The 26,121-nt window shown below is 45.1% G+C and overlaps 2 protein-coding genes across 3 annotated transcripts; one reads left to right on the forward strand and one right to left on the reverse strand.

Moving 5' to 3' along the window:
• Positions 1–5,197: 5,197 nt before the first annotated feature.
• On the reverse strand, positions 5,198–14,709 carry LOC112560829. 2 transcript variants are annotated; one of them, XM_025232894.1, is made up of 4 exons: positions 14,077–14,709; positions 7,878–8,138; positions 6,969–7,184; positions 5,198–5,671 (listed from the first exon to the last, which is right to left on the reverse strand). In XM_025232894.1, exons 1-4 carry the CDS (start codon positions 14,668–14,670, stop codon positions 5,357–5,359), a joined length of 1,386 nt encoding a protein of 461 aa, XP_025088679.1. In that variant the 5' UTR covers positions 14,671–14,709; the 3' UTR covers positions 5,198–5,356. The 2 variants fall into 2 exon arrangements, with proteins under 2 accessions (XP_025088679.1, XP_025088680.1); XM_025232895.1 differs by lacking the exon at positions 7,878–8,138.
• Positions 14,710–18,964: 4,255 nt separating this feature from the next.
• On the forward strand, positions 18,965–20,982 carry LOC112558601 (zinc finger MYM-type protein 1-like). The gene is made up of 3 exons (XM_025229143.1): positions 18,965–19,130; positions 19,465–19,858; positions 20,055–20,982. Exons 1-3 carry the CDS (start codon positions 18,965–18,967, stop codon positions 20,980–20,982), a joined length of 1,488 nt encoding a protein of 495 aa, XP_025084928.1.
• Positions 20,983–26,121: the final 5,139 nt, after the last annotated feature.

The raw sequence follows: 26,121 nt of genomic DNA on the forward strand, positions 1-26,121 counted from the left end.
GGTAGTCTTGACAGGCTGGTCTGGAGGAGCGATGACTTTGGACGCTGGCACTTCCTGGCTGCGGCTCCTGGACATGGCTCTGGATTGTCAACAGTAACGTCTGGATCGTCTGAGTGTAGACCAGACAAGAGGTCGGATCCTCTTCGACTTTGGGTTTGTTGGAATAAGGGACGACAGAGTCTTTGGGATAGGTCTGGGAGTCTCTGGATTGGATCTCTGGAATCAAGAGACGGCGGTTGCGTCGTTGGCGACCGTAGGGAGTCTCTACCTCATATGATCTGTTGGGCAGAGACTTGATGATTGTCCCTGGTGTCTGGGTTGGCTTCACCCAACTGGCTGACCTGGTTCCAACTCAGCGGCTGGTCTGGCACGGTGTGCTCTGTCGAAGTTCTGTTTATGTTTCAACTTCTGCATCTTATGAAAGTCCTTCTTCTTTTTCCTTTTCTCGGAAAACTGAGATGGTATTGTGGGGACCATGGTGCGTAGTCTTCTCCCGAACAACAGTTCTGCTGGACTGAGACCTTGCTGAAGTGGCGTAGCGCGATATGTGAGAATCGCTAAATAAGGATCATCTGCCTTCTTCAGGATTGATTTCACGGTTTGAACGGCGCGTTCGGCTTCGCCATTCGCTTTGATAGTACGGGCTGCTTGTTGTGTGAGTGAACTCGTACTGTTGAGCGAACGTTTGGAACTGCTTGCTGGAGAACTGTGGGCCGTTGTCTGAGATGACAATTTGTGGAATTCCATGGCGGAAAATATGCTCTTAACATGGTTGATGACTGTTTCCGCCGAAGTATTCTTTAGGTGTGCCAACTCAATATAACGTGAATAATAGTCCACCACTAGTAAGTACTGTTCTTTTTTCAGTTCAAAGATGTCCATGCCAACTTTCTGCCAAGGAATGCTAGTGTGACAGAGGGAATGAGTGGCTCAGGGGGAATTGGCCTCTCTTTGATGCAAATTGTGCACTTCTGTACCATGGACTCTATCTGCTTAGAAGCTTTGGCCACCAAACGCTCTCTCTGCCAAGGCACGACATTTTACGATGCCTTGATGTCCAATGTGAAGTCTGTGGAGAATGTCTGTTCTCAGTACTTCAGGGATATCAGTCTTGATCTGTAGAGAAGAAGTCCATCATGTTCTGTGACTTCTGAACGTACTGTCCAAAATGCTTTCAGTTCTTCATGTTCTGGACTAGAACGTGGCCATCCATTGTGGAGATAATACAGCACTGTCTTACAAACAGTATCTCTTGCAGTCTCATTCTTGATTTCTTCGATGCGTTTTCACTGGCTGGCAAGCTCTGAATCACTTGCTTGATGAAGATCTCTTCTTCTTCACTTCTCTCATCTTTCTGAGTGTTTCTTACTGGGCTCGTGAGAGTGTGTCAGCAGTCACGAGATTCTGCCTTTTGTGTAGACAATGTTGTACTTGAACCTCATCAGCGCATCCGGAATCTCTGAAATTCTCGGAGGTAGATCTTCAAGGTTCTTGTTTTCAGTAGAGCCAATAATGGCTTGTGGTCAGTTTCGATTGTCAGATCACGAAGTCCTGTGATGTAGTCACAGAACTTTTCACACGCCCAAGTCACTGCGAGTGCTTCACGCTCAACTTGCGCGTACCTGCGCTCAGTTTCCGTCATACTTCTTGATGCGTAGAAAACTGGCTTGAGGTGACCATCTGACTGTTTCTGAAGTAATACTGCACCGAGACCGAAAGATGAAGCATCTGTTGAGACGACGGTCGTTTTGTCAGTACCATAGTGTGCCAACACTGGAGCTTCAGTCAGCTGTTTCTAATCTTCTCAAACGAGGTTTCTTGAGCAGTGTCCCAACACCACTCTATGTTTTTCTTGAGCAGGTCACGTAGCGGTTGCTGTCGTTTGCGAGGTTAGGGCCTGCAAACTTCGCAACGTGGTTAACCATTCCTAACAATCTTCTGAGATCAGAAATGTTCTCTGGCTTGGGAAAATTCTTCACAGCAGACAGTTCTCTGGGTCGATGGCGATCCCATCTTTCGAGATGATGTGCCGAGAAAGGATATCTTCTCTTTGGCAAACTGGCACTTCTCATCGTTCAGGGTAATGCCCGCTTCTTGAAGCGTCGACATCACTTTCTTCAAGTGACGATCATGTTCTTGCTTGTTCTTACCGAAAATGAGCAGGTCGTCAATGTCACAAATCACATTTCATGGTTCGCCAGAAGTTGAGACATTCGTCGTTGAAATACTTCTGGCCCTGAACTTATCCCGAAGGGTAAGCGTGTATAACAGTACCTTCCAAAAGGTGTAATGAAGTTGTTAACTCCTGACTTCCTTCATCCAGTGGAAGTTGATGGAAACCCTTTTTTGCAATCAAGCTTGTGAACATTTTTGCTCCTGACAGCTGGGCTAACAGTTCATCTGTTGACGGTAACGGGTAGTTCTCTCTGCGAACTGCTTCATTTAGTTTGCTCAGATCGACGCAGATTCTGACTCTCTCGTCGCTCTTGGCACCACTACTATTGGGCGCACCAATCACTGGGCTTAGTGACTGTGCGAATCACTCCCTGTTCTTCAAGTTGATCCAATTCTGCCTTGACTTTCTGTTTTCAAGGGCAAAGGTAAGCGTCTTGGAGCTGCTACTGCATATGGAACAGCTTGTTCTTTCAGACGAATCTTGTAAGGATCTTGTAGACTTCCTAGTCCTCTGAAAAGTTTTGGGAATTCTTCCTTGTACTGTTTTTCGTGGTCCTCTATAACTGTGTTGATTCGCTCAATCAACTTCAACGCTGTAATGGCTGGTCGACCTAGCAATGGTTCTTCAAGTGTTTTTACGACATACACATCTTGCAGTGTAGAGACATTCTTGTATGTCAGTTTTGCCTTGAACATGCCTTCCACAGCTATCTCAACACGACCTGGACCATACAGTTTCTTGCGCACTTTCTGTAGTGGTCGCTTGGCTGCTGGAACTGCGGTCTGAGGTACGACGGTAACATCAGCTCCGGTGTCAAGCTTAAATACATTCTCTGTGTCTTCCATCAGGAGACTGACTTTCCAAGGATCTGTTGTCACACTGCCTACAATCATACCCATGTAAGCTTCTTCGTCTTCTTCTTCCTCTTCCACTGTGTGAATCTTAGAAGAACCTGAAGAGCGACAGACTGCAGCATAGTGACCAATCTTGGAACATTTTCTGCATTTAGCGTTCTTTGCAGGACAACCATCTCTGTTGTGGGAACCTTTTCCGCATCGAGAGCATGGCTTAGTCTCTGGTTTTCCCCGAAGGCCTGGCTTCGTACCGCAACGAACTTTTCGCTGACCTTTCTGAATCTTGTTGATGGTTTTCTCAACTGTACTCTCGCTGTTGCTTGCCAACATCGAGTGTGCTTGAGTCTTGGAAGTCTCATGAGCTCTGCAAATTTCTATTGCTTCTGTAAGCTTGAGTGTTTTCTTCTGCAACAATTTTTCACGCATAGTGTCATCTTGAACACCGATCACAAGCCTGTCACGAATCATGCGGTCAACATCCTTGAAATCACATGATTTTGCTAACTTGCGTAAAGCTGCGACGTAAGTATCAAATGACTCATCCTTGTTTTGGTTTCGGCTATGAAACTTGTAGCTCTCATACACTTCATGTGTGCTACCCAAACAAAAGTCGTTGAACTTGTCGATGACAGTCTGAATATCTTTGTCGTTCTCCCCTTCTGCAAAGGATAATCCTTCATAGATTTCTTGTGCGTCCTCACCAATGCAAGCTAATAGAACTGCACAACGATAAGCTGAATCTTCTTTATCAAGGCGCGTAGCTACCTCATAGTTCTGCCACTGACGAATAAATTTTTTCCAATTTACTTCAATGTTAGAAGACAAATCCAGCTTTGAGGGAACCGGAACGTTTGCAGTGAAGTGTTTTCTCTGATGTATCTCTGCCATCTTGCGAGAAATGTCACTTTGCGAACTGACGGCGCAATATTTCAAAATGAGAAAAACGTGCCCACCTCAAGGTTTCTGGAGAAATCACACAGCTAGCACTTTGCTGCTCACTTCTGACACCATGTTGTGTTATTGGTTTGTGGGTATTAGAGGTGGCACTCATTAAACTGTCCAGTTAGAAAACACACAAGAGACAGCTTCATGTCGGCTCCCGCCCAAGTATATTTAAATCTCTTAACCGGAACTAAACCTTTTACGTATTGTTCATTTTGGGAATAAGGCCAACACTTGCCTTATGTCACACACGTGACTTCCAGACAATTAGTTCATTGCATTATTGGTTTTATTTGTAACACCTGTGACCTTTTGAGGGGTCGAATTCGTGACGTCATCAAAACCCTCTGACTGGGCTCAGGTAGCGATCGAGGTATGGGCCTTAATCATCTGTCTTGCCCCAAGTGTAACTCACGTGCACTCTGCTGTTTATGGCGGTTGGGGCTGTGATTCAACACAGACGAGACGAGACAGAGGAGGAGGAGAGTAGCTAGCCTGTAAACTCTGGTGCTATGTAACGGAGTGGTGAGGTTATGGTGTGTCAGCAAACTTTCTACCACACACTCTACAGTGCCTTTCAGACGAGGATGATAAATCAAAACACCGACAACAATTTAAAATTTAAAAATAATATAATTTGAATTAAAAGAAAACACAAAACAAATCCGAATTTCCCAACCCCCAGTCACACCACAAACATCCAAACACTACCACAAGCTCTTTCCTTTGCTCGAACAAAAACCTATCAACACCAACTTAACACAAAGGCCGGCCATCCCTGTGTGGCGCGGCACCCTTTCCTAGCTTAAAAAAAAAAAAACACATAAAAAAAAAATTATCGCAGCGAGTTTGTGACGCTCAGAGGCAGGAAATAACCAACAAGTGTACAACCCTCTATACTTATTGGGGTAAAAAATCTTTAATGATTCTAAGATAGTTTCTTCCATTTCATGGATTTTCTCTTTTGTTTCAGCTTCCTGTTCAAACTCCATTTTTTATGTGCATTTCCCAAGAAATTTAGTGAAATTGCCCTTCACAGATGTCAAAAGGAATTTTCTGCCATATTTTTCCACTTAAGTGCCCAATCAAGTCAAAAGTTTTATTTAAAAAAAATTCATTTTAGATTTTAAATTGAATGCACTGGTTGGTATTACCATTATTTATAGGCAGAGAATTTAGCTGAGATAAAATATTTTCTCCATATTGAAATACTTGATATTTAATATTTGAAACTGTAGCTCAGCGCCTGTTTATTGTTGTTGCTATGTGGGGAAATATTCTGTTGAAAATAAACAAAATTTTTAAGAGTTTGTCTTTGATTATTAGACTTTGAAAGCAGCATGGGGGCCAGGTCTGGCTTTTGACTGACAGATGTCTGCAATCTTCACAACAAGAAATCCTGCAACTGGCGAAAAAAATCCTGAAACAGCAGACTCTGCCTATAACCAGATAGTTTATTAAAAGTGTTTTCATCTTTCACAGGTTTCCAGGAATATCCAAGTGCCTCAGAAATTATGCTTTTCAGTTCCTCTATTTCCTCAACTGTGTTGACTGCATGTCTGTCAAACAAAATTTTATGTTCATAGACAAGCAGCGTCTTGAGAGCTGGGGCATGCCGAGCCAGGCTGATAAGTGCATCTTTTGGGATGAAGAGGTTAAGCAGCACAGTGTGCACACACGTCAGTCTCGACGCCATGGTCTGTGAACATAGATACATGATGAGGTTTAGCAGCACAGTTTGCACACACTTTAGTCACCATGTACTGTAAAACAGATAAATGATGAGGTTAAGCAGCACATTCTGCACACTTCAGTCTAGACGCCGTGTACTGTAAACAGACAGTTTGGTTAGAGGAAGACTAGTTCAAAAAGTTTTAATGAATTAGCATTTCTTTTTCAAGGGGTTTAAGGATTTGTACTACAGATGCCCTGTTCTATCATGCAACTAGTTTTTTTTCTGAAAATGGAAAATTGTTATTTAAAAGCCAGATGCAAAACTGCTTTCAAATGACTGAGCTCAGTACCAGATGTCAACCACCAAAATCTGGATAAAAACCTTTATTCCATTTACATTACAAGCTGTGACCAAACCCCAGTTCTCCAGCTCCCTCATGCAGGCGAAGTGCTCGGTCAGAGACTTCAGCTGTGAAGTAGACCACCTAGGCCATGTTGTCTGCATGTTTCACAAGTTTTTGAGTAGTGTTAATAATAAACTGGTAGGTTTGCTGGTTTACTGTATCTAGCCTGGTTGTTTTGGAGGATGTTGGTGTTGGTCTTCAGCTGGAAGTTGTACACATTCTTGCAGTACTCAATCCATTGGTTGAGAACTGCATTGGTTTCTGTGAGGTTGCCATTGCTGTATTTGATGCCTGAGGTCTCGTGCTGATCTGTCTTAGTGAGGGTCTTCACAAGTTGGTAGGCCTTCTTACTGTCACCTTGTGCCATTCCATCCTCTATGGCCTGGCATTGGCTCTCAATTCAGTTCTCCCTAGCTGCCTTCATTCCTTTCTTGAAGGCACAGTTCGCCTCTTTGTATTTGGAAGCTGCTTCGGGTTTGCTTTTCTTTTTCCTCTTCACAGTCATTCTTTGGTCACAGAGATCTAGGATGTCGTTCAGGATCCATGGCTGTTTCTTATTTCTATGTCACCTTAGAACCTCCTGGGTTGTTGATATTAACACCTCTTTGATGTTTCCAGAGAGGGTGTCTTCATCACAGTCCACCAGGTTCAGCATGTGGTCTTGAAGACTTCTGCAACGTTTGGGTCTTGAAGCTTCTCTAAATCAAAGTGAATATTTGAAGGGAGTGTTTGCGAGTCGCTTTGCTTTTAGCTTCAGCTTCAGGTCTGTTAGGTAACACTGTACAATAGGTCCCAACTTGTTAAGTATCTAGCATTATGTGATTTAAAAAAACAACAACATTTTCTCATTGACATTTCTTTAAGGACAATTATGTCAAGTTTTCTTATGCCAAATACAAGTAATATAATGCACATTGCCTGGATGTTAGTAGGCAGGTCCTCCAAATCCGAGAAAGGCACATCGCTGTAGGCGGCTAGCATGAAGGCAATGTGTTCTAGTGTGGCTCCATACATATCGGCTACAGACAGCAAGAGTGTCCTAGAAATGTTGTAAAGAATATGGTCAAATACCAAGCTGCATGCGTAGGGATTTGGGCACAAGTCCACTGGCCTGGTCTTGAACACATAGTGCACCTGAAACAGACAGTAACTACTTTAAGACAGTGTGGATGTTCAAGTTCTGTTGTCAAACAATACCAAGCTCTAAAAATAAAAATGTCGAGCTCAGCACAGAACTTAAATATCACAAGAAGCTATTTCCCTAAATCTGTGTAAATACTCTTGTTCTGTTATCATAGGTACAAGCACACAACTTGTCATGCATGGAAAGAGGTAATAATTACTGTAGATTTACCTCCAACTTAAAAGTATTTCTTATCTTACACTGGATGTAAATAGTCAATGATATAAGCATATGCATGGAGTTTTGTATGTCCTATTTTTGGATCTCCTACTGGCTGTAGTTTAAATGGTCAATGATGTAAGCAAATCTACAGAGTTTTGTGATCTCTTTCATTACATGTTTATGGTTGCAAGATTGCATGTCAAAAATATAACAGGTTATCAGGAAATGGTATTTTGTACTGAGCTGTATCAGCACGTGTGCATCTTGGTAGTCCATTGCATGAGCCTAGTCAACCTTCACTATACAACACTTCATCATTTACTGGATTATTCACATCTCTGTAAACTGCGCAACTGATAAAGAAACCATGATCTTTCTGATTTTGTGGGATGACTTTGTTCTAAGTTCTTTTAAAATCTGACAAAGACGTTAGGAAGATTTGTAAAAACTAGAATTTGATTAAGACCAGTGTGGAAACCTGCCTTTAGTTTCCTCCCAGGTATGAGTTGCAGGGCATGCCAGTGAATGGCTGATCCCTCAACATAATTCAGATGAAGGGTATGCTCATCATTGATCAGGTACAGCTCCTGCAGGCTGAATTCTACAAGTTGTTGCAAAATCAGGGTGTTCAGATATTGGATGGGGCATTTGAGCACACGTAGCGACGTGCAGTAGACCAGACAGTTCATAGGACGCACTGAAGATGTCAACTTCACTCCATGAGAAAAATCCAGGCAGGCAACCTGTCATTCAGGAGGGAAAACACAGTATATAACCTGCCAACGAAGTAACAAAATCTCATGTATAGCAAGGAACGATGAAAATGTATCCTCAAAAACTGAAACCCATTATTGAAGTAGACAAAAGTATGTAAACCACTTCTTGTTATATTCTTGCTCCCTGGACTCGGGAACCATTCTAGCAAGTTTAAGGCACATTTCTATGGAATAGCCTTTAGTTTTTTCACAACTCCAACTAACAGAATCCAGTCAAAGCAGGACTTCTCCAAAACCTATATCAAAACCTTTGATCACTTGCAGAGACCTTCCACCCAATGTAAACACCATTACTAACCATGGAAAAAATTACCATGCACCAAGTGCTGCTTATCTGTTAGTCAAAAATTGATGTAAAATCAACATCAACCCCATCTTTGTATTTAAACCAATTTGTCCTCTTTAAAGTTTAATTTTCCCTTATTTTAGTGCCTTTGTTTTGTAGCAAAGTAGTGTTTCCTGTCTTTAGATTGAAGGCTAGATGTAAAAAGGAAGGGGGCGCTACTCTGTGGCTTGACCCCGGCTCACAATCATTCTCTACGTTTTTTGACGTGTTTGAATTCTACGGGAATTTCGCTTCCTCCAGCTTGTGCATGAATGGTTATAAGTGTTACTTCAATACGTCTGACTGTGAGGAGCACCGTATTGCTGCGTGTGAGTGTCCCTGTACGGGAGAAATTTCTTTTACCAAACCGCGTCCATTTTGTGACCGTTGGTTAGATCTATAGATAGTCAGAAACGGACTGAAACGGACTACATGTGCGGCCAATCGGGACTATCTGGCTGTTTACAACACTCCCTTCAGTGACTGAGTATCGTCCCTACCAAGCAGATCTATTACAATCCCAATACCTAGTTGAATCGGCGATAGATCTGCCATGATCGTGCTATGAGCAGTGTACTCTGTACGTGTGTGCCTGTACGGCAGACTTTCACACTTCGATGTGTTAGAGTGGCGCTGTCTTCATGCTGATATACAGTCGAAACTTTCTGCTCTCGCTGCGGCAGAAGGCCACACAGGCCCCTGATGTGAATTTCAGTGACATTCCGACACAGGGCGGGCAAAGAAAAAAGAAACTGAGAGGATCTAGAGGAGGAGTCAGACACAGACTGAAGAGGAGAGGGTGCCGACATCCACTGCCAGCCATCACCCTGTCGAATGTGCGCTCTTTCCACAACAAACAGGATGAGCTCTCTGCGCTCATTAAATTCGATGGAGACTACCGACGTTGTGATCTCTTCTGTTTCACTGAAACATGGCTAACAGAGGAGGAGACATTCGGACTTGAAGGATACACAACGATTCGATTTGACAGAATGCACAAGCGACAAACAAGCATGTAGGGGGAGGCTTGTGTATGCTTGCAAATGAGAAAATGGGCCACGAACTACACAGTACGAGAACAGACTAGTACCCCCCATTATGAGATACTGACAGTGTCCTTCAGGCCGCATTATTTACCTCGTGAATTCGGCCAAATCACTGTGGTCCTCGTCTATGTGCCCGGCCAGACTTCAACCTTGCAGCTGAGCACATTGCAGACACATATAATCGAGCGACAACAAGATCAGTTGATCAGCCTGTGTTTTTGCTCGGTGACTTCAACCGCTGTGATGTCTGTAAGCTGCTCCCCTGTCTCCATCAATACGTCACGTGTCCCACCCGCCTCGACAGAACGCTAGACAGGTGTTTCGGTAATGTGCCGGCTGCTTATGTTTCCAAGTGCCGGCCGCCGCTGGGCAGATCGGACCACAACATTGTTCATCTGCTACCCACATACAGACAGCTCCTTAAACGTGAAAAGCCGACAACACTATGTATTAGGACCTGGACAAATGAAGCAACTGAGCTGCTCAGAGACTGCCTAGAGGCCACTGACTGGGATCTGTTCTTCACTACCTGTGGAGACGACCTGGACTGTCTGGCAGACACAATCACCTCTTACATCACCTTCTGTGAAGAGTCTGTCATCCCTACCAAGCAGATCTGCAGCTATCCAAATAACAAACCATGGCTAGGTAAAGGACTGAAGCACTGTCTCAATGAAAAGAAGATAGCTTTTATGCAAGGAGACAAACAGAAAGTGAAAGAAAGGAGAAGGAGTTCAGGGCAAAGGCAAGAACGGCTAGAGTGGAATACAGAAAGAAGGTAGAAAAGCAATTAATTGAGGGCAACGCAAGAGATGCTTGGAAGGGCCTGGACACCATGATGGGTAGAGAACGCAAGACACAGAGAGTAAAGTGTGATGACCCAGTGTCATTTGTTAATGAGTCAACACTTTCTACGCGCGGTTTGATGTGAGAGACTCAGCAGTGAAGCAGAAAAATATCTGTTCTTCACTGTCGGCAGCCACTGTCACCATCTGTGAGGGAGATGTTGTCAGAATTCTCTCTCATGTGAACCCACGTAAAGCTCCTGGACCTGACCACGTGAGAGGCAAAGTACTCAAAGAGTGTGCTAGTCAGCTGAGTGGTGTTTTTACCAGACTTTTTCAGCTCTCCCCTTGACTCTCATAGTGTCCCCGCGTGTGGAGAACATCCACAATAATACCAGTGCCAAAGAAGCCTCATGCTACCAACTTGAAAGACTTTCGACCTGTGGCTCTCACGTCTGTTGTGGCCAAGTGTTTGGAGAGAGTTGTGGAAGATTGTTAATCCCCACCATGGCTGATCGCCTGGATCCTTTGCAGTTTGCCTACAAAGCCACGCAGAGGGGTGTCTGATGCAACTCTCACGCTTTTAAATACTATCCTACAACACTTGACACTTCTGGCACCTATGTTCGGGTCCTGTTCATGGACTTTTCCAGCGCCTTCAACACGGTCCAGCCACACCTTCTTGTACAGCGCCTACTAGACCTGGATGTCAACACTGGCCTAGTTCTATGGATCAGATCATTCCTGAAGGACCGACCACAGAGGGTGGTTTCAGAGTTCCACCGACAGGTACTATAGGGTCCAGCAGCTCGTCTGACGGAGTTTATTTGTCAGTGGATGGAATGATTCTGTCAGATGAGCAGATCCTCAACACGGGTACCCTCAGGATGTGTGCTTTCCCCCATCCTGTTCTCTGTATATACAAATGGGATTACTATTAACAGTGCTATTCTCAAACTTGTTAAATATGCAGATGACATGGCCCTTGTGGGCTGCCTGAAAGACGAGCAGTCCCTGTCACAGTACCTGGCCTGTGTGGGGGAGCTGGAGGAGTGGTTTGACCGCAGCTTTCTGGATCTGAACGTTGACAAAACGGAGGAGATGGCCTTTGGAAGAGCCTACGAAGGAAGAGATGGCACAACCCCTCTCTCTCCACCACTCCAAATCAAGGGACAGCAGGTTCAGAGGGCTGCTGTGTTTAGGTACCTTGGTACAGTGATCGACGGGAGGCTCTCATTTAGTGATCACGTGAACCAAGTGTACAAAAAGGCCCAGCAACGGCTGTACCTTCTGAGGAGACTTCGCAGCTTCGACGTCAGCTCTGGGTGATTGAGACTGTGTACAGGTCTCTTGTTGAGAGCATCCTCTCATTCAACATTGCTGCCTGGTATGGTCACCTACTAGTCAAAGACAAGGCAAGGCTGGCCAGAATCATCCACCAGGCAAATAAAATTATTGGTCAAGCACAGCTGCCACTTTCTGACTTGTACCTTCATGCAGTCAGAAGGATGGCACATAACATCATTTCGGACCTGAAACACCCTCTCCACACCAGCTTCCAGCTGTTGCCCTCAGGCAGGCGCTATAAGGTACCACGCATAAGGAAAGCTGCCTACCAGAGGTCCTTCGTGCCAGCAGCCATCACCATCCTAAATAAAGGCACAAGGACTCAGGAGGAATCAAACAGAGACTGAAGAAGAGTGAGTGCTGACATCTGTTGTCAGCCATCACCTCGTGTGTCATTCTTGTCAATGACATTTTTCTGGACGCAGCCGCGGTAAAGTTGAAGAAAAATGAACAATTAGCAAAATAAACAACTGATCAATGCTTACGTGTCATCTACGGTGTCACCGATCACCGCAACTAAAAAATATATCCATGTATTCATATTGCCATGGCATAGCGTCGCACGAACTGTTTCATCCTACACTTTGTGCGAGTTTGCTGCCTGTCTCGCGGTAAGTCGCTGCGATCTGCACGGTTCGGACACGATAGGGACTGTCATTTCTGGTACTGTCATCTGACACCACAGACACTGTTACTTCTGGCACCACAGGCATTGTCACAAGAGTTCTGTGGTGATGGTTTGGAAGAGTAGCATACCACCCTGGCGTTTCCTCTTCACTGTCGTCATCCTGAAGGTATGGCGCCTCCCGCAGTTGAATGTCCTTTATCTTGGAGTATACCAAATGATCGTCTAGGTACACAAGAAGGACTGAAATTAAAAAGTTCGGCATGGTGGTCTGCATTAACCTCTGGAAAGTGGCTGGTGTGGACGTCAGACCCATTGGCATCCTGAACGGGCGTGTTGCCAGCGGCCCTAGCCAGTCCTTTTGTTGACAATGTCTTCTCAAGATGAGCTTCATGCACGGCTGCCTGTACTGCCTGCGCCACATCTGCGGTAGAGTCCATTATCCGATCAAGAACGTTCTTCCCTAGTAGAAGCGACACGCGCCTCCTGCGCTCACTTGTGACCACATCGACCAGGTCCTTGACCACCAGGATAGGAACGTCCTCAGACGCTGGCCGTAAACATGTCCACCACCGCCACTCCTGAGTTTGTTTTAGCTGTAAGTCCTGTATGTGCCCTCGTGCCCACTCGTCAGTGACCGTCGTTACCTCACTGCCGGTGTCGAGCAACGCCATCACTCTAATGCCATAAATGACAACCTCCGCCGTCGGACACTTTCCAGTCAGGCCAGCTACACTTTATTTCCCTGTCATCCTGTTACGGAAAACGGGGGCAGTCACTTTCCCTGACCGGTCGGGCTGCAGTCCTCCGAGATGGTGTCAATCGCCGCCACTTCGACGCTCTGCGCCGCCTTCTACCTCGCCTGCTTAAATTCTGGAGCTTCGCGGCGTATTCGTCAACACCTCATCACGTTGCTGTGGCACTGAATTTTTTTTTCTTTCCGTTTGCCGTACGCCTCCACTAGGACACCCAAGATCTTTCTCGGCGTCTCTCTTGCGTCATGCGGAAGCATCATAACTCGACGTCTGGCAGGTCCTCCAGCGAGCTCAAGATGTAACCACGAGCCGCATTCTGACACATCGGTTTAGGGCGAGAGCTAACTCGACCTCTGTTTCAATCTCGTCGACACTCGTTGGTCCACCGGCAAACTACTGAAAGCGGACTAACTAGTATGCTCGTAGAGCCTCTGCCCACCCAACGGATAGCATCATGGTCCTCTCTATGTACTAATCTTCTGTCGTGGGCTTCTGCCCGTGATGAACAAATGTTTCTTTTTGTTAAGCAGTGCTTTTAGGCCCTTGGTCACCCAAAGTTTGTTGTTAGGATAAACATACACTGCCTTGATGGACTGGTGCAATCAACACTATTTTACTCCTCACTTTTACTTCTAACTGTGTGTTAAATGTCTGTATGGGTATGTGAGCAAAGACAAATTTCTGTCCTCCTGGGCAGACAATAAAGTCTGTTTTGATTTTTTGATTTTTTTGATTTTGAAAAAGCATAACTTTTGCTTATTTTGTTACCCTTATAAACAAACTTTTGTTATAGTATTGTTGATGCGTGCCCAAATTATACTATAGGGACAGACTTGTTATTTTGCTGTGAGACAGCATTTAGTTGGTAACAAATCCCTACCACTCATTAAACTTGTTATAACACAATAGGAAACATCAAACTATCTCAGCCTCAGCTACAGTTGAAGAAAAGTGGTGAAAATAACTAAAACATTTTGTACATCTGTAGAACATACTTTGACTAGAGTTGTACCTCTGCTCACCTTATGCAGCACATTGTGATCGTGATAGAAGTGAAGGAGCTTGGAGGCACCAGTCCGAGTTTCCTCTGAGAAGTAGAGCAAACGGTAGAGACTGACCTGCAGGGAGGGGCTGAAGCTGAGCATCCTCTGCAGAGGTTGGATGTAGGGCACAGCAGACCGGATAATGAAGGAGGAGGAGAGGTCGGGTGGGTGGTAGATGACCAGTGACTTTAGACGAAAACAGTGTGTCTCTAGAGCCCCTAGCAGAGCAAAGTCACTTTCCTCAGGATTGTCAATTAATTCCCAGTCTCTCAGCCATATAACAGCATGGGTGAAGAACTGTCCATACCGTGCAATACATGTGATTTCTTCAAATAAGTAGTTGGTGGACTTGAGAGCATCAAAGGATTGTGCATAGCGGCGGTCGTTTTCAAAATGTCTCCAGCCGAAAGAAGAGTCAAGAATTCTGCTCCATGCTGGGAAGGCTTCCACTGCCATTATCTTTTCCTTCCAGTACAAATACTGGAAGATACTACCTACCACGACATCGGACAAGGAGGTAATGGCGGTTCCTCTAGGGGTGGCATCCACATCATCCAAATCTATGCGCGACATTGCTGTAGCAACTTGCGAGTTAGAGGGCCGTTCTTTGTTGTTTGTGCAAATGACAAGGTGACGTCACAATAAGGTGACGTCAAAATAAGGTGACGTCAAAATAAGGTGACGACAAAAAGGAGCCCAGCCTGCAAGAGCGGTGGCCATTGGTCGAAGAAGCAACATGCCGGATCGGTCGAGGCCCGGATCACCAACGACCGCGCACCCCTCTGGTGGTCTCCAGGGAGGGGGCGACAAGTGTGCTACTGGAACCAAGTCTACACCCAAGTCTACAGTCAAGCTGCCTACACAAGGAACTACTATCGGAACATGGAATGTTCGTACACTCTATCAATGCGGGAAAGTGAAAGAACTCACACACGAGTTACAGCGCTGGGACATAGTGGGACTTGCGGAAGTCCGATGGACTGGTTTCGGGGAGTCAACTACAGATGAAGGCCACAAGCTCTGGTTCAGCGGAGACGAAACCAAGCATGAACGTGGTGTCGCTTTCATTGTCAGGAAGGAGGTGGCTGGAACTGTCATCAGCTGCACCCCAGTCTCTAGCAGACTTATCTCCATCCGAATCTCTGCTCGACCGCACAACCTCACCATCATACAAGTGTACGCCCCAACATCAGAACACGAAGATGAAGAGGTTGAGGAATTCTACGAGGAGCTGGACATCATCATCAAGAAAACTCCGAAGAAAGACATCTTGCTTGTCCTTGGCGACTGGAATGCTACGATCGGCCCTGACGCTTACCAACAATGGGCAGGAACAGTCGGCAAGTTTGGCCTAGGCAACACCAACGCAAGAGGCCTACGGCTACTAGAATTCGCTCAGAGTCACCGTCTCACCATTGCCAATACCCTCCACCCGCACAAGAAGTCAAGAACTGTTACGTGGCATTCGCCGGGAGGTCTGGTCCATAACCAGATTGACTTCATCTTGCTGCCTCAGCGTTTCAAATCAAGCATCAACAAAGCACAAACGAGGTCCTTTCCTGGCGCTGACATAGGCAGCGACCACAACCTCGTCCTCACTAGCCTCAAGTTGAAACTGAAGTTGAGACGTGACAACAAGAGCCCTCGCATCCGATTCAACCTTGAGAAGCTCAAAGATCCGGACACAGAGAGGATCTTCCAGGCCCAGGTGGGGGCAAATTTTGCAGCCCTGGGCTACTTTAGACTGCGACATAGACGCCCTTGCTGGAAGTATCAAAGAGGTGCTACTCTCTACTGCAGACGAAGTGCTGGGGAAGCAGAGGAAGCGCAAAACAACCCTGGGTGACAGACGACATCCTTGATCTTTGCGACGAAAGGAGAGCCTTGAAGAAAGGGAGAGGTCGAGACCCGACGTCAGCAGACAAGTACAGACTTGTCAACCAGCAGATCAGAACAAGGATGAAGGAGGCAAAAGAAGATTGGATCGAAGACCAGTGTTGCAGCGTGGAAATAGGCATGGCAAGCGGAGACAGCAAGAAGGCATATGAAACACAGAAGGCCCTCACCAAGACTCAGCAGCGACCAGCCACGGTCATCGAAGACAGCACCGGACAGCTCCTTACGGAGAAAGCTGCTGTGCTAAGCCGTTGGACTGAATATTGCCAAGACTTGTACAACTACAAGATCGAGCCAGACACCAGCATTCTCCAGCATCACCAGACTGGGACAAGAGAGGCTGAAGACCTGCCAGTCCTCACTGATGAGGTGAGAAAAACTATGCACAGTCTGAAGGGAGGAAAGTCACCTGGTGTACCTGGAGGAGCCGCAACAACCAAGGCCTTCACCACACTGTGTCAAAAGATATGGGAAGAGAAGAAATGGCCAGAAGAATGGGCTCAGTCTATCATCATCCCACTCCCTAAGTCTCAATACAGAAATCGTGTGGACGCAGAGGCTGAGCTGCGAATAGCAGTGGGTACGAACATCATTGACCAACATCAAACATCCCCCACCCACTCGCTGTCACCCTCAAATTATCTGCTATCGCTTACAACCAAAGGGGCCGCACTGGCCATCGGGAACACAAAGCCAGTAACGAATTAGTTGCATACCAATACCCCAGTCTTGCCAATCAGACAGGAACCCTTACACTTTGTGAAAAGCTAGCGAAGCACGAGGACTTCCATCTTACTACACACCAACGGTTTAGTGCGAATTGACGGCTTTGACTTCACCTAAGTAAGGCAAAGACTCTGAGTCCAGTATACAGTGTATACAGTGTATTGGTAGTTTTCTTTAGAGACAGGGAGACTGGTATTATTGCTATCTACGACTCAGGGGGAAGTGCATAAGTAACATTTCTAAAACTACACAAGGGCACTCACTCTTTTATCATCAACGACTGTGGCTGGTACTCAACATAAGTTATCTGTGTTATACTGTTTGGTTTGTATATATGTGTCCGTGTTTTGGTAGATGGCCGTAGAACGTGTCGCATCGCTGGCTCAGCACCGTCGGGTAGCGGAGCGAGGAAGGGGTGGCCCTGCGGCCATTGCTACCCTAGTTTCGTCCCCTGGCCACGGTGGTCTGGCCAGTTTATGGCCCTTAATTATAGGGTAGCCCTGCGTCCCTTCCTCTCTGGTCTCTTTGGTTCTCTTTGGGGTGGATGGGGCTATTTTCCCAGGGTGTGCGGACACCAAGTTCAGGTATAGGGCTGTGCCTCTTTGTAACGTGTATTATCTCGCGGACGCTGGGCCTGTGGGTAGGGAAAGGTTCTGGAGGTTTCTTGAAGCCTATAGAAACCTGCCACACAGGTATATGTGGACTGGGAGGACGGCGGGGCGGAAGAGGAGTTTTTGCGGTGGTGGAGAGACCTGTGCCCGTCTCTGGGAGTAGTCGGGGGTTTGCCACGTGCTGTGTGTACTGTCGCTGGAACTGGCGTGGTGTCTAGAAGAGGGTTCCAGCAACCAGCGTATTTTCCCCGCGTTTTTTGTGAGATAGAACAACGCGTGTCACGAGCCGCTGGGTGAGTAGGCTTAATTAATCTTTACCTTTGTTTTTCCACCCGATGGCTACCCTGGCCAGTAGAGGCGGTCCGGTGGCGCAACGGTTATCGCCTGTCACCAATACAGTGAAAGTTTGCTGCCCTGAGTTCATTTCTCGTCTCGGGCACGCTGTTCTTTCTCAGCACGTGCCATCTGTTTACAAGGCTGGTTGCTTGCCGTAATATAGCCTTAGTTGCTGACACGGCGTAAAACACCAATTCCCCCCCCCCTACCCTGGCCAGTATGCAGACGTGTAACCGAGTGTGACTGCGTGGCCTGTGCATGCGCGCATGTGTGCATAGGTGTGTGCGCGCTGGTGTATATGTGCAGAGCTGGAATGTTGATCGTTGCTGTCACGGGGGTTTGGTGTTTTCATGTTTAGGTATACTGTTTGGTAGTGTATTTTGTAATAGAGGTACTGGAAGAGCTGACCAGTAGGTAACATGGGAGACGGGAGGATTGCTCTTGGCCGGAAGGGCGCCTTATTGTACTGTTGTGTTTCTGGACGCAGGCTCAAATTCATTCTTGAATTCGAACTCGAATAAGCTTCAACTTTATCTCAACCCCAGTCGCCGAGTCGTCAGTTCGTACTCTGAAAATCATTAAGTTTCTGAAAAACATAGATACAGTCTTCCGACCTTGTTTCTATTTATAAGTTTTCTTTGCTATGAGAGCGAGAATGTATTAATGTCTGAAAATTTACTCTCATAAGTAACGCTCATAAACACTGTTAAAAGTTAGGCATGTATGCAATGCCAGTCTTACAAAGACCAGGTCTTTCGCGAGTTGATGTGTCACTAAGTATATATCCCCGGTTTTGTTGTTGACAGTAAGGCGATGTCGCAGCAAGGTAGACAAATAAAATCCCGGTCCAGCTCAAACCATAAGGCTGTGGAATTCCAGTCCCAGAGAACGATTAGATCATTTTTCTCTGCTTCGTCACATGATGAGGGTAAGTCACAGGAAAGACTTAAAGAGAGAGAGAGAACTCAGATTCCTCTTGTACATTATGATTTTTGTGTGTTACCTAAGTAATAATTTGAAAAAATTTATAAAATCACACCAACTTATTTTGTTAACCTTTTTCTAATTATTTCAGCTGCCAGTCTGTGTCTGATTATCAAACTTTTTTAAAACGAAGGTGAAAGGACCCCGTTCAATTTAATTTTTTGATTTAAAATATCGTAGAAGCGGGCACTTGTAGAGGTTTACTGTTAGATATACTGAAGAACCAACATGTTGAATAGTTTTGATGATGTCCTGCTGTTTTTCTTCCGACAGAAAACATCACGAAACAGAATAGCTTGAAGTCTTCTAACGATATGTGTGAAAATCAACAGGAGAATTTTGATGCCACACATGATGGATGTGATGACAGTGACAATAAAAGAGGTGGATATGATACATGCCATATATCTGCAAGTACAGAGGCGCTTGATGAAATCCATGAGAAGCCGGCTGATGGGCTTCGCTCTGAGACAGAGACAGGTAGTGGTACGATCAAGGCTGTGAGGCTGTGAGGCTGTCAGGCTGCTCTGTTTACAGTTGGCGATGAATACCTCACCAGTCAACAGTCTCCATGTCAGTCTACCCTGTGTTGCAGACACATTAAGTCCTTTTGAGCCTGTAAGCGATATCATCCTCTCCAAAACAGAAAGGTCATTTTCTACTTCATCTGCTAGAAGATTGAAAGCCTCGTGGTTTGAGTTGTATCCTTGGCTTCATCTCTGCACAACTAATTACAAAACATATTGTTTTATTTGCATACAAGCAGCACATCATCATGCTAGCAGTAAAGCTGATCAGGCATTTATTTCGATAGGTTTTAACAACTGGAAGAAAGCCTTAGAAAAATTCAACTGCCACCACATGTCTTCTGCACATCGTGCTGTTGTCGGCAACAAGATGGCTAGAGAATCAGGCATTTCAGTCTATGGTCAGATTTCCACTCAGTATGAATCACAACAAAAGCAAAATCTTGCAAGTTTCATGAACGAATTAAAAAGCCTTGTATTTCTGCTTCGTCAGGCACTGCCTATTCGCGGTCACGATGATGATGAGGGCAACCTTCATCAGTGTTTGAAGATCTGCTTTAGTGAGCACAAATGGACAGAAGACGGAAGCTATTTGTCACCTGAAATAGTGAATGAACTTATCCAGATAATGGCACATTCTATCCTGCGCTGTGTGCTGGCCGACATCAGACAAGCAAACTGGTTTGCACTCTTAGCAGACGAAACGAGAGATATCTCAAACAGAGAGCAATTAGTAATCTGCATAAGATGGGTAACGGAACAGTACGAAGTAGTGGAGGAACCAGTGGGTCTCTTGCAGCTTGACAATTCTTCGGCAGTAACTATCTTCTCTGCGCTGAAAGACTGCGTGATTCGGCTGAATCTCCCCGTCGAAAAGTGCAGAGGTCAGAGGTCAAGCGTACGACGGCGCAAGCACGTTTCAAGGCCACATTTCTGGGGTTGCAAAGCGATTCAGAGATGAGGTTCCATCAGCCATTTCTGTTCACTGTCTGGCCCACTCAGTGAATCTTGTGCTGCAGGAGACTGCAAGAAAGACCAAGATTATTAGAGATGCACTTGATTTTGCCCAGGAAATAATACAGCTTATTACTTTGTCACCCAAGCGTCAGGTGTTGTTTGACACCATACAAAAAGAAGCAGGAGGATCCTCGCCAACCATTAAGCCCCTCTGCCCAACTCGATGGACGGTAAGGACAAGAGCGATGGAATCTCTAATAAAGAACTATGAGATTTTGCAAGAAAGACTAGAGGTGGTCTCCGAGGGCAGCGACGAGTATGCTAGAAGGGCTTCTGGTCTCCTGATGCAGCAGTTCTCGACATTTGTGGGCCGATCACTGGCACGGACTGTGTTTGCTGTAACCGAAGAATTGTCAACAGCACTACAGAAACAGTCAACATCTTGTGAGGACGCTTCTTCTGCAGCTAGTGTCTGCATATACACATTGCAGAAAATGCGTTCCGATGAATATTTTCTAGATTTTTTCAATGATGTTAAAGCCAAGGCAAGCAGACTATGCGATGCACCACGCCTTCCCAGGCAGAGACAAGTTCCACGACAGTTTGACGAAGGCTCAGAGGGACATTGGTACACAGATATTGCAGCCTATGATAGACAACAGTACTTTGAAACCCTAGATCACATAGTCGAAAATATCCAAAGGAGGTTTCATCAAGACAGTTTGAACGTGCCGAGACAGATCGAAAAGCTACTTTGTGAGGCAGCACTAGGCAAAAGCACGGAAATTCCTAGAAATATCGTCAGTACCTATATATATATAGCTCTGACATTGACTTTACCACACTGAAGACACAGCTCTCATTTCTGCCAAGTGCCATTACTGTGAACCCAGACAAAACGACAGTTCAGTCAATCGTCAGAGGTATTTCATCAGAATTAGTAGCGGCAGAGACCGTGAGAAAGATGTTAAGCGAGATCGACAAGCTTTTGAAACTGTATCTTACTATCCCAGTTACCACGGCAACTGCAGAACGCAGTTTTTCTGCCTTAAAACGAACAAAAACATACCTGAGAAGTTCCATGACACAAACGCGCTTGAATAACTGTCTCATGCATGTATTTAAAGAGAGGGTTGATCTGCTTAATCTGGACGAGACTGCAATGGAGTTCATTAATAGAAATCACCGAGGACACAGTTTTTTTGGCACACTGACTTGCCAACCTTGATTAATATGATTTATATGATTATAACGTTTATCTCATTTCTTGTGAATGCGTTAGCCGGGGAGTCATTCTTTAATTTGTTTTTTCTTATTTAATGCTGCTTTGCCTGTTAACAATAAACAGCGTGTTGTGATGCTACCACTGTGTACGTGCGTGCGTGCAGTACCCCCCCCCCCCATCCTTGTTTACGTAATGTGCGAGTGAGAACGCCGTTCACTGTCAGCAGGCAGTTTGCCCCCCCCCCCCAACGCCGAACATCTTGCTACGCCACTGATCAATATTGTCAATATTGTGGCACTGGTACAACAACACCAGCTCACCGCACTACAACAAGATGCGCATGCGCGCGGGTGTGTGTGTTGACTGCAGTGCCAGAGGTTGTCGCGAAACGCGATCGGGAGTTGTGGGACTCGCTCTCTCACAGACACACTCGCAATCACACAGACAAACCTCCGCGCACCCGACGCGAGCAGCGAAGCCAGTCACTCGTCAGTGAAGACAAAACGCGCACACGAAGCGACAACACAAAACTAAAGTATAGTGCGACCGCCAGCTCAAAATAAATAAAATAAAAATGTGGAAGAACGGAAAGAAAAAGAAAACAAAACCCCTTTCATACAGATGGCCAAACAAAACAAATAGGGGAGAGCCCCACCATAACACGCACGCACGCACAAAAAAAAACAAAAAACAAAAACCAATCAGACACACACCCACCAACATGTACACCCACCCCTCTAGCTAATGGCACTCGCGTGGTCACAACTGTCACCGCAATTCAAAAGGTTATTCCCCCCTTCCAGGCCACTGCCTGAGTCCCCCGCCGTTGACAGCCAAGTCTGTTCACTGTATGGCAGCGGTTCTCAACCTGTGGTCAACTTGTTTGTGTTTTATGCCGTGCCAGCAACTAGGGCTACATCAATGATCATACAGGTCAAAAGGATTGTGTCTGTCACCAAACACACGTTCCCTCCTCAAATGTCTTCTTATCGTCATTCTAAAGCACAGTCGTCTCGCTGCCATCGTCTGTCACTCTTCACACAAAGAAATCAGAAATGTGCTAACTGAAGTCGCCCGACTCAGCTAAGTAAGGGTTTATACCTGGGGGAGGGCAGTCTTAAAGTTGAGTGAGAAATTTTGTACTTTGCGGACTTGAGTTGTCTTGTGCACACCGAGTTACTGTACTTAAAGTTGAGTCAGCCAACTTAAGCTTAAGTTCATGTTTTAGTTCGCTTATGCACACCAGCCCAGGTATGTACAGCGTCCCCACAAAGGTGCATTTAATACACACAGGATGAAAACCTCCTAAAGAATATTTTAATCACCATTTAAATCATTTCTCACAGCATCAGCACTGTTAAACACCCCCACTGTCACCGACATTCCTTCTTCTTCTCCTCCTCCCCCCAACTCACACACAAATGAAACGCTTTGATCTCTTTGTGGTATGTAGTATTTTTAAAGTGTCAATTAAAACAAATTCTTTCTACTTAAGCTTCAACAGACGCCTTCAAACAAGAGAGACATGGTTTTATTTATCGGACTTTCAAGACATCACAAGATCATCAGACATCGGCATTACATCCTCCACAGTAGTTCTCCCTGGCAGGACGAATTACCAAGACACGTGAAGTAAGTTGAAGTAGAAAAATAGTAAATAGTGGATTTTAAGTGAAAAACAAAAGTATTGCTAACAACAAGAAAATTCTATTTAGAGGAACTGATTAAATAAACACACGGTTGTTAGGTAACAGCTGTTAAACATGTAGATAATTTTTCTTATTGTAATTAATATGAAGAAAGCTTAAAGTATTAAATAGACCAAGATAGGTGTATCGAAACGACACGTAGATTAAAAGAGAAAACAAATCAACTGGTAATATTGGTAATATGTGCTTCAGTGGTAGATGATACTGACTCATATTTCATCATAATTTTGGGTTGCACAATGGACAATTTTTGTGTTGTTAAGAAAACCTCATTGCAGGCAACTGAAATGGTGGATTGAGCTTCTATTTGTGATCAACAAACAGGAAAGCTTCACACACTTTGTCAATACCTTTACACCAGCACAGTATACAAAGTAGCAAAATATAGAAAAATAGCAAAATATTGTAAGTTATACATTAGCATTATGCAGGAAACTCTATGTATGTGTGTGTGAAAACAGAATGAGAGAAGAATACACATTTTAAAGAGATGCTATAATGTCCGTTACTTGAACCCTCATTTTAGAAGGAAAAAAAAAACCAAAAGCATATGATAAAAATGTCAAGGTTACAGGCACATAATAAACACAGGAGAGAAAGAATGAAAGATCAGAGCACAAATCAGTGATTACGAGAGATTAATGGAAGAGATTATTGAACAAGATCAATATTAGAAAAATGATTGAAAGTTGTGAAATAGCCACAACAGTACCAAATATATTAAGAAGAAAAAAGGTCTAATTAAAAACGGCCTCTACAGTTTCTGAATTACACTAAAAATATCAAATGAATAAAGTTTACCGTTTTTGTAACAGTAAAAATCCATTTGCTGGAGCTGTAGCCGTTTTCACAAAATGAGTTTCTGACTTCACTGCTGACAAAGTCATCTCTTACAATCTAAACTTTGTTACAGTCATTCTGTGAATTCGTCAGTTTGGCCAGGTTTACCTAGCATATCCTCGCATTTCTGACGAATCAGTTCTTCAAGAACAAACCAGGAAACAACAGGTGTCTGTGTTGCTTTGTTTAACAGTCTAGCAGTATCCATTGTAAAAGATGGACGTCTGATGCCTGCTGTAGCAGAACCAGAGGAAACGGTTCTGTCACTTGTGTCCACGGCCCTGACGTCTGCTTGTCTAGAAGTCGACGGTTGTTCCTCTTCACGAGAGGTGGAAGGCTGAGGACTAAAGGTCAGCGCTCTAGCCGTGTCCATGTTTGGTGTATTTCTCGTCACCACCTCGTCCTCGGTATTGCCACTCTCTCTGTCAAGTCCTATATACTTAAATGGTGCCTCCTCTAATGGTGATGACGCTGGAGAGGAGGAAGAAGTTTCATCGACAATGTAAGGTAGTGTAGATTGTTCCATTATCAAGTATGAGTGCTCTGTGCGCCTCATCTTAGGTAAGGACGATCCTTCTTCCTCCGAACTCGACGAATCCGCCACTCTTGTACGTTTTTCAGCAGACAGCAATGTAGACCTCTCAGCATAAACTATCCTTTCTCTCTGCATGGCATCCCAGTCCCTTGGTGTGTCAGATTGGGTGTCCAATTCAAATCCACTGAATGTTTCAGGTATACACCAATTTGTGTAGTCTCCTTTATACCTATTTCCTCGCTGGTACATTCCCCATTGTTTAGGAGCAAGGATGGCCAGGTCACTGATCATCGTTTGGTAATACTCTGGAAATTCTATGTGGGAGTGATGGACGAGATCTATTGCATAACAAATGGAGCTTTGCTTGCGTGTAGGTTTTTTATTCCAGTAAGGCTCAAGACTGAAATTAGAATCTGTCAGTCCTTCGAAAACATCAATGAAAGTGCCTTTCAGTCTCTGCTCAAGAGACTGATTGTCTTCAATGAGGTTCTGGCAGAGAGTAAGGAAGACACGCAGGAGCTCCTTAAAGAGCCTTTTAGCTCGGTACGCCAAGGGGTCTCTTGCCTCCACAGTAACAGAAAGGTCGACAGCATCAGTTAAGCTCCAAGGCTGTCGTCGTGGCCGTTCACGAATATTGCAGAACACTCTCTTGGCGATTTCAGAACCTTTAAAAGTTCTCAGATGTGCGCACACAGAGTCAATGTCACTGCGAACACCAAAAGCCTCCAAACACTTTATAGCTTCAGTCAAACGTCTATTGTAGCCTGGTGTTGGTTGTAGTACCCTGTTTTGTTGCAGTCTGAAGGTAACTGGTGTCCACGGCGCACAGCGGATGAAGGCTTCTTCACAGACCTTGATTGGCTTTCGGTGACTCATCTTCATGGAATTTTTGTAAAGTCCTGATACACAAATCTTTTATTTTCTTCGTTTTGTATAGATAAAATAGTTATCTTTCTCTAATGCCTTTCTCTTTGAACCTTTCTCTGTCGCTGCTCAGCGTGCAATGGGGACACGGGCGGAGCTCTGGGGGAAAGCGCAGCAAACCGTGTGACGTCATCAAAAAATGGACCAATCCATGAGAAGGATGCTTGCAGCAGTTGCCGCTGGTTTTCACATCTCTGGCTGTCATGAGGAGGCAGGCATAGCCTAACTGCTTTTTTTCAAAAATGATTCACGCTTGTTATACGCCAGTGATGCCCAACCTTTTTCGGCCTGCGGGCCATACACATTTCCGACATGCGTGTCACGGGCCCTTCACCGCACAAATACAAAAAAGACAAAAATAGAGCAGATACCATTTTTATTAGAAACAAGTTGTACTTACCATTAATTATGTAGTAATTAGTGGGATATTTGAAGTTGTTTTCCCGAAACCAACTTCTGAATGTCCGGCCTCATCGTAGAGACACCAAGTCGGAGCACTGAATCGAAATGTTCGTCCATCGAAAAAAAGATTGAGAGACGCCCCTACGTGGGGATAAATACTTCTTCTTCCTTTTTTTTGGTTTTTATTTTTTTAGTTTTCTTTTTTATTACTAACATGCCGATTTCCTGCACTGTGGGCAGAAGTTTTGCGGGCCGGATGGCACCGCGTCGCGGGCCGGATATGGCCCGCTGGCCGTAGGTTGGGAATCCCTGTTCTACGCTGTTTGTAGCGGGTGTCTGGGTGTCATAACAA

Source organism: Pomacea canaliculata, linkage group LG3 (genome assembly GCF_003073045.1).
Source record: "Pomacea canaliculata isolate SZHN2017 linkage group LG3, ASM307304v1, whole genome shotgun sequence".
NCBI lineage: Eukaryota > Metazoa > Mollusca > Gastropoda > Architaenioglossa > Ampullariidae > Pomacea > Pomacea canaliculata.

Bases quoted from the DNA above. Each gene is read 5' to 3' on its own strand.
- LOC112560829 (XM_025232894.1), bottom strand. From the start codon at position 14,670: ATGTCGCGCATAGATTTGGATGATGTGGATGCCACCCCTAGAGGAACC. The intron at 7,185-7,877 runs GCAGGTTTCCAC...TGTCTGTTTCAG, and splicing joins TACCTGGGAGGAAACTAAAG to GTGCACTATGTGTTCAAGAC. The intron at 5,672-6,968 runs GCAATGTGCATT...CTATGTTCACAG, and splicing joins ACCTGCCTACTAACATCCAG to ACCATGGCGTCGAGACTGAC.
- LOC112558601 (XM_025229143.1), top strand. From the start codon at position 18,965: ATGTGTGAAAATCAACAGGAGAATTTTGATGCCACACATGATGGATGT. The intron at 19,131-19,464 runs GTAGTGGTACGA...TTATTTCGATAG, and splicing joins TCGCTCTGAGACAGAGACAG to GTTTTAACAACTGGAAGAAA. The intron at 19,859-20,054 runs GTTTGCACTCTT...CCCGTCGAAAAG, and splicing joins GACATCAGACAAGCAAACTG to TGCAGAGGTCAGAGGTCAAG.